Raw genomic sequence first — 16,064 nt, 5'->3', positions numbered from 1 at the left:
ACGCAGATTTAAAAAATGACGTTCTTTCCGTGGAAAACTACCATAACACGGAAAACTACCAAAACGACAAAAAACACTCTTATGCTTGGCCGACACACTCTTGCTCGGCCAAATGACTCTCGCTCGGCAAACATACTCTTGTTTAGCCAAATCACTCTTCCGACACCTCCCACACATTGATGCTACTTTACAATAGTTTACTGTCTGACTGTCTTTATCGTGAAAGTTAAAATTATGCCATTGTATAATGATATTCAAAAATGTTCCCTGCACAGAAAAATATGTTTCAAGATAATTTGCATAGCTAATATTCTAAGGGGACAAAAATCCGGGGAGCGCGGTCTAGTGGTTAGAGCGCAAAACTTTGGTCCAAGAAGTCCCGGGTTCAAATCCCGCCAAATCACCAATGAATTTGATCTAAGTGATAATGCTGAAACCCCTACTAGCCTGAAGTAATGTGAAAAACAATTCCAGGCTCGTGGCTAGCGTCCTAAGACAAAAAAAGGGGGACAAAGATAGAACAGAACTTTTAAAATAAGGGCTATTTAATCTGCAAGTTTAAAGTGTGAAGTACGTCACACTACTCACTGAGGTACCGACACGCCAAAACTCGATCCTCCCAAGTGAGTCTTGTCCTAATGGATACAACAACAGCAGATCTTGTCTTGAATTCAACAACTACTTGTGAAATTAACTTGACTTCAAACTAAATCTGCCAATTTTTTCAATGAGTGACAATTCATTCTCCCATAATCAATAGGACTTTGCAAAAATTTAAAACCATTATTGTGACCTAAACTTAAGTTACAGGTAATTAACCACACATTAACTCCTACACTGCTTGCGCGGATATAATTTGTTTGGTCATTAAAGTATAACAATAAAGGTCGAATGTAACTTAATTTGGTCAAGTGAAACTACCTTGAAAAAAATAAAAAGTGAACAATAAAAACATATCTTGAGTCTGTGTAACTGTGAAACTGGAAGTAATGAAGTAAAAACACTGTTTATGATTAAAAAATTAGTTATTTGTTTTTTAGTCAGTGACTAAGATTATTCCATTGCTTTTTACATGGATGACAAAACTACAAGAGTTAATTTCCATCTGTTGACCTTATAACAGATTTATTAACATTACAAAATTCAAGGTGCATAAAATAAATAGGAACTAGGAACATACTAAACAAAACACATACTAAACACGAATAATAAATATTTGGAGTAGTGTGTTTTACATAAAAAACTGAAGTTTTGTTACTCAAAACTTTCTTAACCTACACAAAAACTGCTCTGTAATAGTTCTAATGTTGTCATGACGATTTGGAGATTATCGAGCGATGAGGTAGTCAGCGAAGGAAAACTTTTCGAAACCAACATTGCGAAAGACAGCCTCGGATCTCTTGTTACCGAGGATGACTGTGCAGAAAGGAATCCATCCTCGTTTCCGGATCTCCAGGACCATTCGTTGTACCAGCTTTGAAGCATACGACCTGCCTCGGAATTCAGGATTTGTGTATAACACAAAGATCCCTCCCGCGTAGTTGCACAGAGCTGAAGATATCAGTAGGCGATCAGAGATACGGAATATTCCTGAAAATAAGAACAAAAAATAGTACCGGTACAACATTTATCCTAGAATATGTGTCCCATTGTATAACCTTACATTACAATAGATGACCACGCGGAAGAGCTGATGGAGACAGACAAGAGGAGCACAATCCTCTCCCAGCAGCTATAAAGTGTACAGTATAATTTATATATTACCATAGTATATAATACTGTGTAAAAGATTCAGCGGTTCAGGGAAGCTGTTGTGGACAAAACATTTCAAACTGATGCATTGTCTCATATAAAAATAATATTTCTAAACTACAATAGTAAATCTAGAATCGTACAAAAAATCCTGCCACAGCAAACCACAGAGCACACAATATTCAGCAAACCAGCAAACTAAGCTAATTTGCATTTTCTGATTGGATTTTCAATAAAATATTAAAAACATGTCAGATTTATTTAAACTTAAATAACATTACCTACTTAGGTTGGGTGCTAAAGGAAACACGTAAATAGTTTTTTACACTCCTACGTTAGTGTAATAGTAGGGGACAAATGCTGTTAAGAGGAAGTGTTTGGAAATGTTTGTGTGAGTAGCCTGAAAGTGAGGAAGTGTATAACAACAACTCTTAATGACCAAGAACACTGTTTTGTAGGTGTATTTGGCCTATTGTGGGTGTGTGAGGGGGGGGGGGTAAGTTTGGGCTTGGTCCAATTCTTCAGCCTTGTCTTTGGCCTTGGATCCAGGTAAGATCTTCAGGGGTTCCAAAATTTTCGGTTAAGGAGTATTTTCCCTTCCCATATCAGAGTTTCTGTTCTAAATTATTAACACTTTTGCAGTGTCCAACCATTTGGTTTTTAACGAATTTCCCATATAGGGAATATGCTATTACTGTAGTACTCATGGTAAGACCTGGACCCGGGACCGATTTATTTTATCCTTTTGAGGACCCTAGGGGCCAAAAACACCATCCGTTCAAAATCATATACCATATATTTATATATGTGCCCGTTAACTCAAACAAAAATGATCCGATTTTGATGTAATTTTGTATAAACGTGTAAGCCTACATTTATTCGAACAAGTTCGCGAACCAGCATGATCAGACTATTTGGAACTTGACCCAAAAAAACATAAAATTTACCAATTTCTTTCCAAATGCATTTTGTAGAGATTTAAAAAACAAATAACTTAGTATATTGAAGCGTTATTTGCGCCTAATGGTTACAGATAAAATTTAAAAAAATTTAAATTTAAAATTTCCATTTTATTCTAATGGAGAATAAGTAAACTGTTGTAGTTTGCTTGATTATGAACATATTGGCCAAATTTGAAATATGCATTTATTTCTTACTTAACTATAAACATTTTACAAAAAAAAAAAAAAACACTTTTACCCTTCCTGTGGCAGCAAACCAAAGTACTCGTTAAACTAATTATATTTAAATAGGGAATAAATGTGATATTTTTAAGTAGACATTTTAGTGTAAATCCAATCAGGCAAATGGAAATTCGCTTAGTCTGCAGGTTTGCTGCATTGAGGGTATTATAATCTATGTTTTCTTTGTGTGTCAAAATATAATCTATGTTTTCTTTGTGTGTCATAAATAATAAAATGATAAAAAATATCACTGTCAAAGTTTAATAGTAGTAACAAAAATGATGAACTGTAAAAATAAATAACAATAAACAAAAAGATGTACGAGGAAAATTACTGGAATAATGTTGCCATGGATGGGCAGAGCTTAAATTGGCGTTTCGGCCCATAAGTGTATATAGCAACTCGCTGCCACCCCTGCTGCCGTCAAGCTGGCTGGTTGTGTTTGTCTGATCTGACAGTTTTTATTGGCACCATTATTATAGTGTTTTTTTTTGCGATGGCAAGTGAAAGTGAACAATGTGTAACTTTTTAACTGTTAAGTTTTGTTTTATAATTGGTAAAAATAATGTTAAAGCGTTTAATGTTCAACAGCTTTAAAATATTAAGCTATGGGGAAAAACTTAAGTGTATGAGTGATTTACTTGTTAAAAAAATGTGACATTTCCATCGAAGACAAACCTCGTCCTGGACGTCCATCAACTGCCAGAAAGGACATAAATGTGGAAAAAAATTGGGATCTGGTGCTTGAAGAATGTTTACAGACAATTGATCAATTGGCAGAGATAAGTGGAATATATAAGTGGTCTAATGGAGAGTAGCCTACTTTGAAGGTGATACAGTCAATTTGTAAATAATTTGTAATTTATTTGCTTATTTTTTTAAAACTCCGGTTTTTGTGCCCCTCATAAATTAATTGCCCCCTTAAATTACAATGTAATAAAATGCGGGACTTCGGGTCCTGAGATCCTGGGTTCAAATCTCACCAATCACCAATGGATTTTATCTAAGTGATAATGCCGCAACATCCAGAACCCCTTCTAGCCTGAAGTACCGTAAAACTAGAGCCTGAAGAAATAAACTTTGTAGGCCTAACAATGTAATAAATTAAATGTGTAACACAGATTGTTATACCTACATGATTAGGATAGCTTCTCCTTAACTGAATTTATTATTCAACCATTTAATTATTACCTAGTTAGGATAGTATTACAAAATACAAGAACATTTCAGAATTTTGAGGCATACCCAATCCAAAGTTTTTTTCTATATTCTCTTTGAGAACCAACTCAGATCGTGGACTTCGATGTGGCCAGTTTTTATTCATTTCATCAGCATGAGATCCATCCAGGAAATCACAAATTGTGTCTTGGGGCAACTCTCTGAAATCAAAAAGTGAATTGACAATTATTATTATTATTGTTTTCTCTAAGTTGATTGAAATACTGAAGTAGTGCTGTGCAAGATTAGTAGGCTGTGGATGGAAAATATACCTGAAATTTAACATGAAAAAAGGAATTAAAAGGCTAAGTGCATAGTGAGAAATCTGAGTTGAGTTTTATCAATCCAATATTGCCCTGGCTTTTGGCTCTCTCATTCTCAACAGTTTTATAACATTACAGCTCCACAGGCTGCAGTGGACACAAGAGTGACATATTGGAACTTACACTTACAACTCAATAGAACATCGCACCTAGTGTAGTCTAGGCATTCCAGATTTTGCTGGGCCGATTGCTCTAAGAATTTTTGGGAACCACTGTCAGAGTTAAAAAGCAACATGATTACAACTGAATCTCTATTTCTAAGTGATTGTGAAAAGTCCTCTTCTATTCTATTTCAGTATTAGAGAGTTTGCTTCTTATTGTTGTGCCCATAATAATAATATCTGCACAATGATAACAAATCAGGGAGCCATCAAAAGATCGCTAATAGAGAACTAAATATTAGTTGACTAACCACCCTATGTACTCACGACATTCTGATTGTTTTTCCAGATGGAAACCAGAACATGTTGTTGGGAGATACATCGAAGCTGTTAGCTTTGTGAGACGCCAACACACCCTGAATGATGGTGGAGTAGTCTGAGTGTATATGGGTGAAGGTAAAAGTCTTCTCCCATGGAATAATATCAGTTTCTGACAGAGCCTTTGTCACCATGCTTGTATCTCTTGCGGTTGCATCAACATAAATCTTTATTGCTTCCTTATCCCCAAGCTGCCGACAAGTTTCAAAATAGTTAGTACAGTATTGTATTCCATTTACCATCTCTGAGATGAATAGTTGGGTGTTTCATACTGCAATAGGAACAGCTGTTTTCAATGTAAAATTCACACTTCAGCTACAATCCCAAGGGACGATGATAATGTCTGCGACCTCGGTAAATATTCAGTCCTATTTTGCTGTGATTGTGGAAGGCGATGATATTCTATACAAGACCGCAAGAGATGGTCATTATATTATACTGCTATCAATTAAACCTCCCGACAAACATATAAACTAACACAACTTACATTTAACTTCCCATTAAACACATTACCCATCGTTGAGAAAATAAAGAAGTGCTGGCGTTAAAATTAAAGGTTCCATACAAAAGTGTTCGCAAATAAAGTGTTTGATTTAATATGAAAATTTATTTTGTAATATACGAAAATATCTAATATATTTCTTGGAATACTCAATGTTATTTTAAAGTTGAAATAAATTTAAAAAATAGTTAAAAATAACTCCCTTTAAATAAATATTTTAATATAGGGAACACATTTGTAAATTTCCTCCTATTTTAAAATATTTTTGTTGATTTTGAAATATTTTCTTACATTTATTTTGATTACAACCTTTATGATAATGCATTGGTAAGTTCTTAGCTTTTCACAAATCAAGTTAACGTAATTAGCAATCTGACAAACACTTTCTCCCATTAGCTTGTCAACAACCCTTATTATGGTTAAGAGGTGGGAGTAACTATGATATTTTATAGGGAAAATCACAAAGGTAACAATAACTTTAAAGTCATAATTTTTACAGCAATGAGCATTATCTTATTTTGTTTGAACATACTTCACATAACAGTACATGCTAAATCTTAATCAAAATCTGTCAAACGGTTTTTTGAAAATCAAATGTTTCCGTTATTTTAAGTTTTTTTATGAGAGAATCAAATAAATTGTGATAGAATACATTTTTAAATGCAATGTTTAAGCAATGGGAGTTAAACTGGTTTGTTTAGAATTGAAAAGGCTATAACATACTACATTTTAATCAACACTGCTCAATCGATCAGCTGGTGCAGTGTTTTTTGTCATTCAACTTTGATTGATAGACTTATCGTAAATACCAACCACAGCGACAGAGCCTGGTACTTTAACAAGCAATATATTCACAATAGATAGCTACATTCATTCAACTCAGTCTTAGACTACTTAAATGGAAGTTCTTGAAAATTTATATTATATATTATATATTATATAATATTTATATATTTATTTATATTATATAAATACCATTTCCACATGATTGACTCTTTTCCATTATACTCTGTGAAATAAAATTTAGATCCAAATCAAGTTTCTTACCTAACTACAAGTAACTACATAAGTTACTACGTTATAAAGTCTTACCTCCATTTTTGTGATATTCAAGAACACTCCATCATGCAAGGTTCCATAGAGGTATAAGGAGTTCTTGAACTTGGTTTTCTTTTTCTGGTATTCCATAAAAACCCGAAGAAGTTGATGAAGCTGGAACAAAAATAAACCATGGGTGGTAAAATTGAATCAATTCTTAAGAGGTCAAATTATTACCAATTTATTTAAGACTAGGTCCTTGCAAAACAACTTACGTGACCAGACCAACATAGTATGTGCTGTAACTCTAGGAAGCTGTATATTTTATGTGGAATTTTTTATTTAATCACAGAATAGATGTGCACACCCTTGTTCATAGAGTCTGACAAATATGCACACTCACAATATTATTCCAAAACAAAAATAACTTTCAAGGCCCAGGCCTAGTTCAGGTGGATTTTTATTTTAAAAGAATAGGGTACCGGTATTCCTAGTTCTCCTTACCTATAGTCCATTCATTGACAAATCACTAATTCGTGCCAATTTTAAACAAGACTTGTTGAATCAATCCGGGAAGTAAAACCTTTCACTGTGGAATGTTTGTTGCAAAGACAGTTTAGCAAAACTACACAAGACAAGCTTGTTCACAGAAGGAAATAATAAAAAACATGATCAACTAAAGCTTTTTCCTCAAAATATTGTCTTACCACTATATTCCCTTGTCGTGTGAGGGGTTGTACAATAATATATTATTTACAAACAGGATTGCAGAGTATTACAAAGTAAATTACCACTGCTTAACAGGTTATCGCCCGTGGTCTGCGTGTAGGTACAGTAGAACCTCTTTAATCCGAAACCCCGTGATCCGAACATCCACTAATCCGAACACCTCATTGCTGTACTTTATACGCAGTACAGTAGTTCTATATTGTATACTGTATTTAATGTACATTACTGTTTATTCACTATGTTTACTACTGTATTAAATAAAAACTGTATTTTACTTTATATACTTTTTTACTTTTCCCGTAGCAGTTACGATCCATTGTAGCCTTGTTCTAGCTATTGTTATGTAAAGACAACAATATGTTCTGTAATCCGAACTATTCAATAGTCCGAACTACCCCCGGTCCAAATTAGTTCGGATAAAAGAGGTTCTACTGTACTGTTAACCAAGTGACAGCCAGTCTATTTGTAAGATTAAATTGTAAACCTCAGTCCGTGGCAATGATCGCGGCGTCGCATATATGCGACGCTCGGTAGCAAACGTGTTAACTCTATTTATTATTTCTTATTAACAGTATCTGTAATAGATGATACAACCACTAGTGATAGTTGGAAAGTTTATTATGAAGAGAAAAACCTCTGGGAACACAATGGAGGTGTTGAAAACATTATTTTGGAAAATCATTATCGGACAAATAGACCACAGATAAAACTGTTCTTTCATAATTTCTTATACTTTTGTGTGAAAATGGCAAAATGAAAATAGCTAAAGTATCACTTACCACAAAGTGCTTTGGCCAATCTCTATTGAGTGTTTCAAGCACTTTAGGGATTTCACTTAATACAATTTCCCTGAAATACTCAGTACACACATCAGGGGGTTCAACCTCCATCTCTCACCTGCAATGACAAAACAATCTCAGTAAGCCATTAATTCATATTTTGTATTAATTATGTAATATTTTTAATTTTTATACCATATTTCTTTAATAGGGAATACTAGCATTAGCGAATTTGGGTCTTATATGGTAAGACCTAGACCAGGACTGATTAATTTTTTTGTTTTGATGTCTCCAGAGACTAAAAAACACACCATATCCGTTCAAATTCATATATTAGCGAGTTTCCCATATACGGTATAGAACAAGCTATTACCGTAGGTCTCATGGTAAGACCTGGACCCGGGAGCCATTGACTTTTTCGTTTTAAGGACCCCAGTGACAAAAAACACCATCCGTTTGAATTCATAAATATATATTTGTGTCCGTTAGCACGATAACTCGAGCAAAAATCATCCAATTTTGATGAAATTTGCTATAAACGTGCAAACCTACATTTATTCGAACAAGTTTGCGATCCAGCATGATCGGACTATGGGAATGGGGGATTATGGGGTAAAAATGGGGATTTCCCCATTTTTCACCTCAAAACATAATATTTTGCAATTTCTTTCCAAACCATTTTGTAGACGGTGGAAATCTTTCTCTCTAGACTAAATGGTTTCAGCTGTGTTGCATCATACTGCAGAACTAACATATGTAGGAATCTGGTGTAGACCAGGCTTGACTTGTGAAGCTTTTGGATTGCACTGATTTTGTTCAAGAGAGTGTTAGTGAGCTTGCTGCAGTGTCCGTGGCAATTGATACAGTAGACTCTCTCTTATCCGGACACCTTTTAACCGGACATTGGTTTGACCGGACTTCACTCGGCGGAAATGACATCTTTTTAACCGGACAATTTTTATCAGCGCATCGGTTTAACCAGACTAGATCGGAGGGAAGTGGGCGGTACTGAAACGACTGTTCTCGTGGGAAAGATTTGAAGCCAGTGATCACATGTGTGAATACAATGCTCTCCTAAATTTTAGTCGAATATGTATACAGTATGCATCCAAACGGTCTGTTTTAACGAGATTTTGGGGACGTCGGTTTAACCAGAAAACCGTTATCCGGACTGGCCTCGGTCCCGAGGAGTACGGGTAAGAGGGAGTCTACTGTACTGATACCAAAATGTTATTACTGGCAGCTTATAGACCTCTCTCTAACCTACATGACGCGTTTCTTGACATGATCACCGAATGTCTAAATACAAATCAAAAGCAACCCAAAATAATTGTAGTTATGGGTGACATTAATATTGACCTATTTTGTGACTCCTTTATAACCCAAAAACTAGTCACAATGATGGCTTCTTTTGGACTAAAAAATATTCTTAAGGGATATACCAGAGAAGTAAATGGCACACATACTCTTTGATCATGTATTTACTAATGAGACTAATGTTGATTGTTCAGTCATAACCCCTTGTTTATCTGATCACCATGCACAGACAGCAACTTTATATTACAACCTGACCCAACCATCTCCTAAAGACCAGTTTGATCATTTAAGGACATTTTCATATAGTTATATACAATTATTTAAAAGTTTTATATCGAAAGAAAACCGGATTGACGTTTATGTTGCCTTAGACTTGGATACTAAGTTTGATATTTTCATGACTAAGATTCTTTATTCTTTTGAAGCTGTGTTTCTCCAAAAACTGAAAAAACCAATCATAAAACTTCAACCAACTATTAAACTATCCAATAACCTTTTCCGGTCCCTGAAGTTGGAATCAAACCATTCAATATTTAGAAAAGGTTTGAAAGATGATCTCATTAATTTCTCATGTTACAGCCTCAAGGAGTTTTTTTCATCCTGTAATAGAGAATAATAAGCTCAATTTGCTCTTTAAATTAGATGATAAGCTTATTTGTATATATATTATGTAAGTGTAGCCTAAGATGAGTTGTACTTTTTTTCTGACTTAGCTAATGCAATTACTTTGTTAATTTTTAGCTGAATAAAAGAATTTAAATTTTGAATTGAATTATTCGAACGAGTTCCCGAACCAGCATAATCAGACTATGGGAACGGTGGTTTATGGGGGGATTTATGGAATCAAATTGATTTCCCCATTTTTGACCCTAAAAACACAACATTTCATAATTTCTCTCCAAAACATGTTGTAGAGCTTTTAAAAAGAAATAATTTTGTATATTGAAGTGTTTGTTTTATACATAAGGGTTACAGAAAGAATTCCAAAAATGTGTAAATGTGTAAATGTAAAAATGTGTATATTGAATTTTCGTTTAACTTGTACTTGATGTGTTAAATATGTATTTTTATATTAGATTAAGAAATGTCATTGTATTTTTATTTATTTATATTTAAGTTTGTCAGGTTAAGTGTAAGAGAGGGCCATGTGGCCCTAACTTTGCCTGGTAAAATAAAGAATTTTTCATTTCATTCATTTCATTTTAAAATTTAAAATGGCCATGTTTCTTATGGAAAATAAATAAACTGTTGTAGCTTGCTTGTCTATGGACATAGTTTAATGGAATTTGGAAGAATATGTTAACCTCTTACTAAGCTATAAATTTTTCAATAAGAACACACCGGGGTTTAACAACAGAGTGCAGGACTATAATTTTATTTTGTTAGAATTTACGATGACAGGTGTTTTGAACTGAACAGTAACAAAAAGCTGTCACATGATGAGAACTGTCAAAGTAGGATTGCTTAAAGAGTCAGTTATGTTTATGTGTGTATGGATAGGGCAAATTTATTTTTTAAGTGCATAATTTTTTAACTTAATAACTTTCAATTGCAATGTTTTTATAACAATGTATTGTATTGTGTTTGTATGTTTGTTTTACTCCAAAATCATATATATGGAAGGAACTAATATTATAGATGTGAAGATTTGGAGTATGTAACATGGTCAATCAGTGAAAACTACTAAACTAATTGAGCTGATTTTATCCACGAATAGAGCCAATATATCACAAGCCTAAAAAGCATAATCATATTTTTATTTTAATACTCTCCCAGGGCTCTGCCCCGCTTCCAAATTTTCTATATTATTCTTATGAATACACTTTATATTAGGATTGCCAAATTGATTTAAACCAGGTGTTTTTGAAATGTCTTTGTTGGTGCTTTATAAAATTGTGGAAATATCTATATAACATAACATAATTATGTCTTTAGCATTCTCTTCCCGGGTATGACAGCTAGTTTTAGCACTCATCATTAAACAGGCCATGATCACATAAGTAATGATTCAATAATTAATATATATATAGATGTAGAGAATATAAATAAACAATTAAACCAGGATATGAATTAAGTTGTTCAGTGACATACATGGATAAGGCGTTTCTTTTGATTTTGTATATACAATTCTTCATAGGTTTGATTTATTTTCGAATTTGCAATGTGTTAAGAATATTGTTCAGATATTTTTTTATGATGGCTATATACCTTGTGAAATGCTTCTTTATAATAAATAATATTTCTTTATTTTGTTAAAGTTCAATTGTTATTGCTGCTACATTTTTCGGGGTCCATAAAAAAGACAGTATTGCTCATGAGCATACTACAGTATTAATTCAACTGAAAATTAACTAATTAAAACATTTAAGAATACCACTCTTTTAGAAAAGAATGCTAGATAGTGTAAATCTGGCACAAAACAAATCTTTAGATAGCTTATCTAACAGAAACATGCTTACTTGACACAATCAGAATAACCTTACAGAGTAGTCTACTTTAAACACTAAGTTGATCACATTTTGGTATTATCATAGTATTCAAGAGATTAAAAATGATTACTATTCATTTAAATATAGAAAAACTAAAGGTGTATTTCAAGAGTATAACGACCTTACAGCGATTTTGATAATTATGTGCAAATACAAACGTACAAAACATAAAATTAGCATGAGTAAATATCAACAAATTGTACATAAAGGTAAACAAAATATAATATAAACATAAATACAGAAACATGTGAAAGGAAATAGCCAGATGGATATACGTAGTAATTACTATGTACAGGAATAATTTTTTAATTAACCTCATGTTGCCATTTCTTGTAGTTTATATTATTCGGAATAATATAAAGTACAAGAAATGGCAACATTAGGTTAATTATAAAAATAAAAAGTTGAGAATGAGATGACATCATACAAGCACATGTGAATTCTAGCCATCAAAAGACTAATTGCCAAAACACTGTGATCCCTAAATGAATGACCACACACAATTGTTGGTTCAAGGACACAAACTTATATACACACAAATAAATGAAGATTTGAGTGTTTTTGGCCCCTGAAACATCAAAATAAAAGTAAATTACCTAGGGTCTAGGTCTCACCTGTCTCACCATCACCTTCTTACCATTGGGAAAATGGCTGAAACACAAATCTTTACACAGACACCATTTTTGTAAAACATCTCTTAACATCACCATCTGATAAAACATCTCTTGTTTCAGACATTAATATTTAATTACTTCCTGGGGCCTGTTCCATGATAATGTTAATTTCCATTAGATTTTCATTGGGCGGTCAGCTAATTTATTAATAATATTATTTTGTAGTTCATTCAGTGAGCACATAGACCTTTTGGTCTTATGTGATTGCTGACTTTATTATGAAACCCCCCTGGACGAAAATCATAACATTTATTATAAGCAATACAAATCTGAGATACGTGATAACATTCTGTCGGGACTTTATACTGAAATGTTGGGAACTCTTCTGGGAGATCAGAGATACAGAATCGAACTTCAGCAGCTATTCAGAATGGGGAGACTTTGGTGCTACCACTGCAGACTGTAGGCTTCTTCTTTCTTTGAGGAACACATCACCACATGGCATTATTTATGTGCCAACATACATAGGATTTTTTTGACAATTTGCAATGTACTGGTAATTGTATGGACACTGATATTTTTATTATCTAAAGTTGACCTTTAGGTCAATGGCAATTACAACATGGTCCAAAATTAGGGCTTTCAGCAGATAATAACTATAGAAATCAATCAGCTGGTGATGTATTAAGATTACGGTAACAATAAACACAATTCTTAATGAACATGATTTTTAAAATCCCTTCGCCCTATCAGAAGTGTACTGTATATATATATCTGACAACTATAATTTGTAAGACATATTATTAGAGTATCACTGTTATTTTCAAGTCGAGTCATACATGCTTATAGTAGCATGAAAGTACCCAACATAACAATTAATTAATGGTTATAATATTCCTTTTGAAAACTTTAAACACTATACAATAATACTCTAAAGCTTCCATCTATATTTTTCAGCTTCCACACTTTGATAAAGTGATCATTAAAGGTCTAGGCCGAATAACAAATAGCCAAATTCAAAAATTCTAGTAAATGTTAAATAATAGGACTGCCACTAACACATGATTGTTGATGCTGGGTTATAGTATAAACCCCCCTCTCCCTCTCACTCACTCTCTCTCTCTCTCTCTCTCTCTCTCTCTCCAAGTTTCTCTCCTCTTATCAAATCAGCTGTTTAGAGTTCAGCCTTGAACTGGAATCAAGATCCTATTGCATCACTTGTCTGTTGTCTAGCACATAGCAGTAGCACAGTGGCCAGTGTCAACGAATACTGCAGGAAATCTGCAACTGTAACTTTGTTCTAAAAGAAATGTTCCTATAACCAACGCCTATAATTCAATTGGATTTTGTTACCAATAAACCAATTAAGCAATGAGTGTTCTTTCCAAAGTGTAAGCTGTAATTAAAAACTCTCATCTAATTTAAAATTTATAGATTAAATGATCCTTTCCATGTGTATGTGAATTTCCCTTACTTTGTTTTGTTTTTAGCTTATTAGTGGATGCCAATTGCGATGTATTTGCCTAACAGAAAAACAAATATTCTCATCCTCAAATAGCTACAAAAAATAAGCCAACATTACAATAAATACACAACTAACTTACTCGCTTCAGAGGGTCGGATGATATGAAGTTGTTGACACAGTAAACTGAGAAGCGAGACTGGATCTGCCACTTGACTGGTTCACTACTGATACTGAACTGAGGCAGACACAGACTGAGACTGATACTGAACAGAAGAACCCTGAACCACTCACAACACTTAACCAGTTTGCGATTTACCGATAAAAGCAACCGAATGAGTGATTCAGAGATTCAGAAGAACAGACTGCGAATGTTTATTTCCAGTGAAACAACACAGTTATTGTATGTGGAAAAGTATAAATGTTTCATGTTGGTTTACATTTGTCAATAATGAATACATGCGAAAAAACAATAAATACAGAGGAAATAAAATATGCAGATGAGGATAGCCACAAGAGAAAAATACCCCCGCGCAGCAAACCTGAAGACGGAGCGAATTTCCATTAGCCTGATTAGATTTACACTAAAATATCTCCTTAAAAATATCACATTATTCCCTATTTCAATAGCATTAGTTTAACGATTAATTAGGTTTGCTGTAACAGGGAGGGTAAGAAATGTGTTTTTTGTAAAATGTTAATAGTTTAGTATGAAATAAATGCATTTTCCAAATTGGATAAAAATGTGCATAAACAAGCAAACAGTTTACTTATCCTCCATAAGAATAACATGCGAATTTTAATTAAACATGTTTTGGAATTTTCTCCGTAACTATTAGGATAAAAAAAAAAAAAACTCTTCAACATACTAAATTGTTTATTTTTTGAGCTCTACAAAAACGGCTCTAAATAAATTGAAAGTTTTATGTTTTTAGGATAAAAAATGGGAAAACCCAATTTTTACCCCATAAAATCCCTCATCAACCCCCGTTCCCATAGTCGGATCATGCTGGTTCGCGAACTCCTTCGAATAAATGTAGATTTACACTTTTTGACTTATTTGTATCAAATTTTATCAAAATCGGATAGTTTTTGCCGGGTAGTATTCGAGTTATCGTGCTAACGGACATATACATTTATATGTGAATTTGAACGAATGGTGTTTTTGTACTCTAGGGATCTCAAAACGAAAATAGTAATTCGGTCCCGGGTCCAGGTCTTTCCATGAGTACAACGGTAATAGCTTATTCCCTATAATTATGAGAAATTCGCTAATATATACATTATTTAATATTTAAAAGTCTAGGAAGTTCTAGAAAATGATTTAGGCTGTAAAAACTAATTTTTACCACATAAAAATCCACATAAACCCCCGTTCCCATAGCCCGATCATGCTGGTTCGCTAACTCGTTTAAATAAACGTAGGTTAAAGGTATACGTTTGAACAAACATTTAATCAAAATCGTTTAATTTTTAATGAGTTATCGCGCTAACGGACATACTGTATACCGTATATATGAATTTAAAAGGATTGTGTTTTTGGCCTCTGGGGGCCTCAAAACGAAAAAGTTATTCCATAGTCGGGAAATTCACTTAAACAAACGTAACCCCCCCCCCAAAAAAAAACAAAAAAAACCTAGCCATCAGTCTAACCGTGGATAAATAACTATTAAATACAAGATATTTAATAGTTGCACTTGCCTGAATCATCAAAACACCCTGTATTGATACCCTCTCAGTGTCATTTAGCAAAACCCTTATGTGATTACTATCACTTGTATTCTCTACATGGTGGTCCAAAACTAGTACAAGCATTAATTCAAAGACGCTTCTGGATTATTGGTGCATGAAATCGTATAAGAAAACGCTTATTTCGATGTATCACTTGCTACAATACGAAAGCTAAACCCACACAACCTCTTATGGCGGATCTTCCACCCTCACGCTTTCAACAGACCCGATGATTTATTAATGTTTAAAGGTTTATTGCAGACATTTTCCATCACGATGGTAAAAAAAAATAAAAAATGAAAAAACAATACACAACATTTACCCTACACCTTTTATGGACTGTAGTGTTTTGTGATTGGTTATTATTTGCATGTTATTGTATCATGACTTGACTGCTGTACAGTGCATATTTTTTTACTGCTACTCTATGTAGTGTATTCAAATTTA

At 33.5% G+C, this 16,064-nt stretch overlaps 1 protein-coding gene across 5 annotated transcripts; it reads right to left on the bottom strand.

Annotated features, from left to right (window-relative positions):
• Positions 1–256: 256 nt before the first annotated feature.
• On the bottom strand, positions 257–14,141 carry LOC128998546 (uncharacterized). Of its 5 annotated transcripts, XM_054424730.1 has the most exons (8): positions 14,029–14,130; positions 12,425–12,461; positions 9,815–9,921; positions 8,005–8,122; positions 6,551–6,670; positions 4,906–5,147; positions 4,182–4,315; positions 257–1,590 (listed from the first exon to the last, which is right to left on the bottom strand). In XM_054424730.1, exons 4-8 carry the CDS (start codon positions 8,113–8,115, stop codon positions 1,328–1,330), a joined length of 870 nt encoding a protein of 289 aa, XP_054280705.1. In that variant the 5' UTR covers positions 8,116–8,122; positions 9,815–9,921; positions 12,425–12,461; positions 14,029–14,130; the 3' UTR covers positions 257–1,327. The 5 variants fall into 5 exon arrangements, with proteins under 5 accessions (XP_054280705.1, XP_054280704.1, XP_054280706.1 ...); XM_054424729.1 differs by lacking the exon at positions 9,815–9,921; XM_054424731.1 differs by lacking the exon at positions 9,815–9,921 and having other exon boundaries at positions 12,448–12,461; positions 14,029–14,103.
• Positions 14,142–16,064: the final 1,923 nt, after the last annotated feature.

Source organism: Macrosteles quadrilineatus, unplaced genomic scaffold, assembly GCF_028750875.1.
Source record: "Macrosteles quadrilineatus isolate MER2022 unplaced genomic scaffold, UCM_ALF_1.0 Scaffold_7__1_contigs__length_78375512, whole genome shotgun sequence".
Classification (NCBI taxonomy): domain Eukaryota; kingdom Metazoa; phylum Arthropoda; class Insecta; order Hemiptera; family Cicadellidae; genus Macrosteles; species Macrosteles quadrilineatus.
The sequence above is the reverse complement of the archived record's forward strand: the minus strand, read 5'-3'. Positions and strand labels throughout refer to the sequence as shown.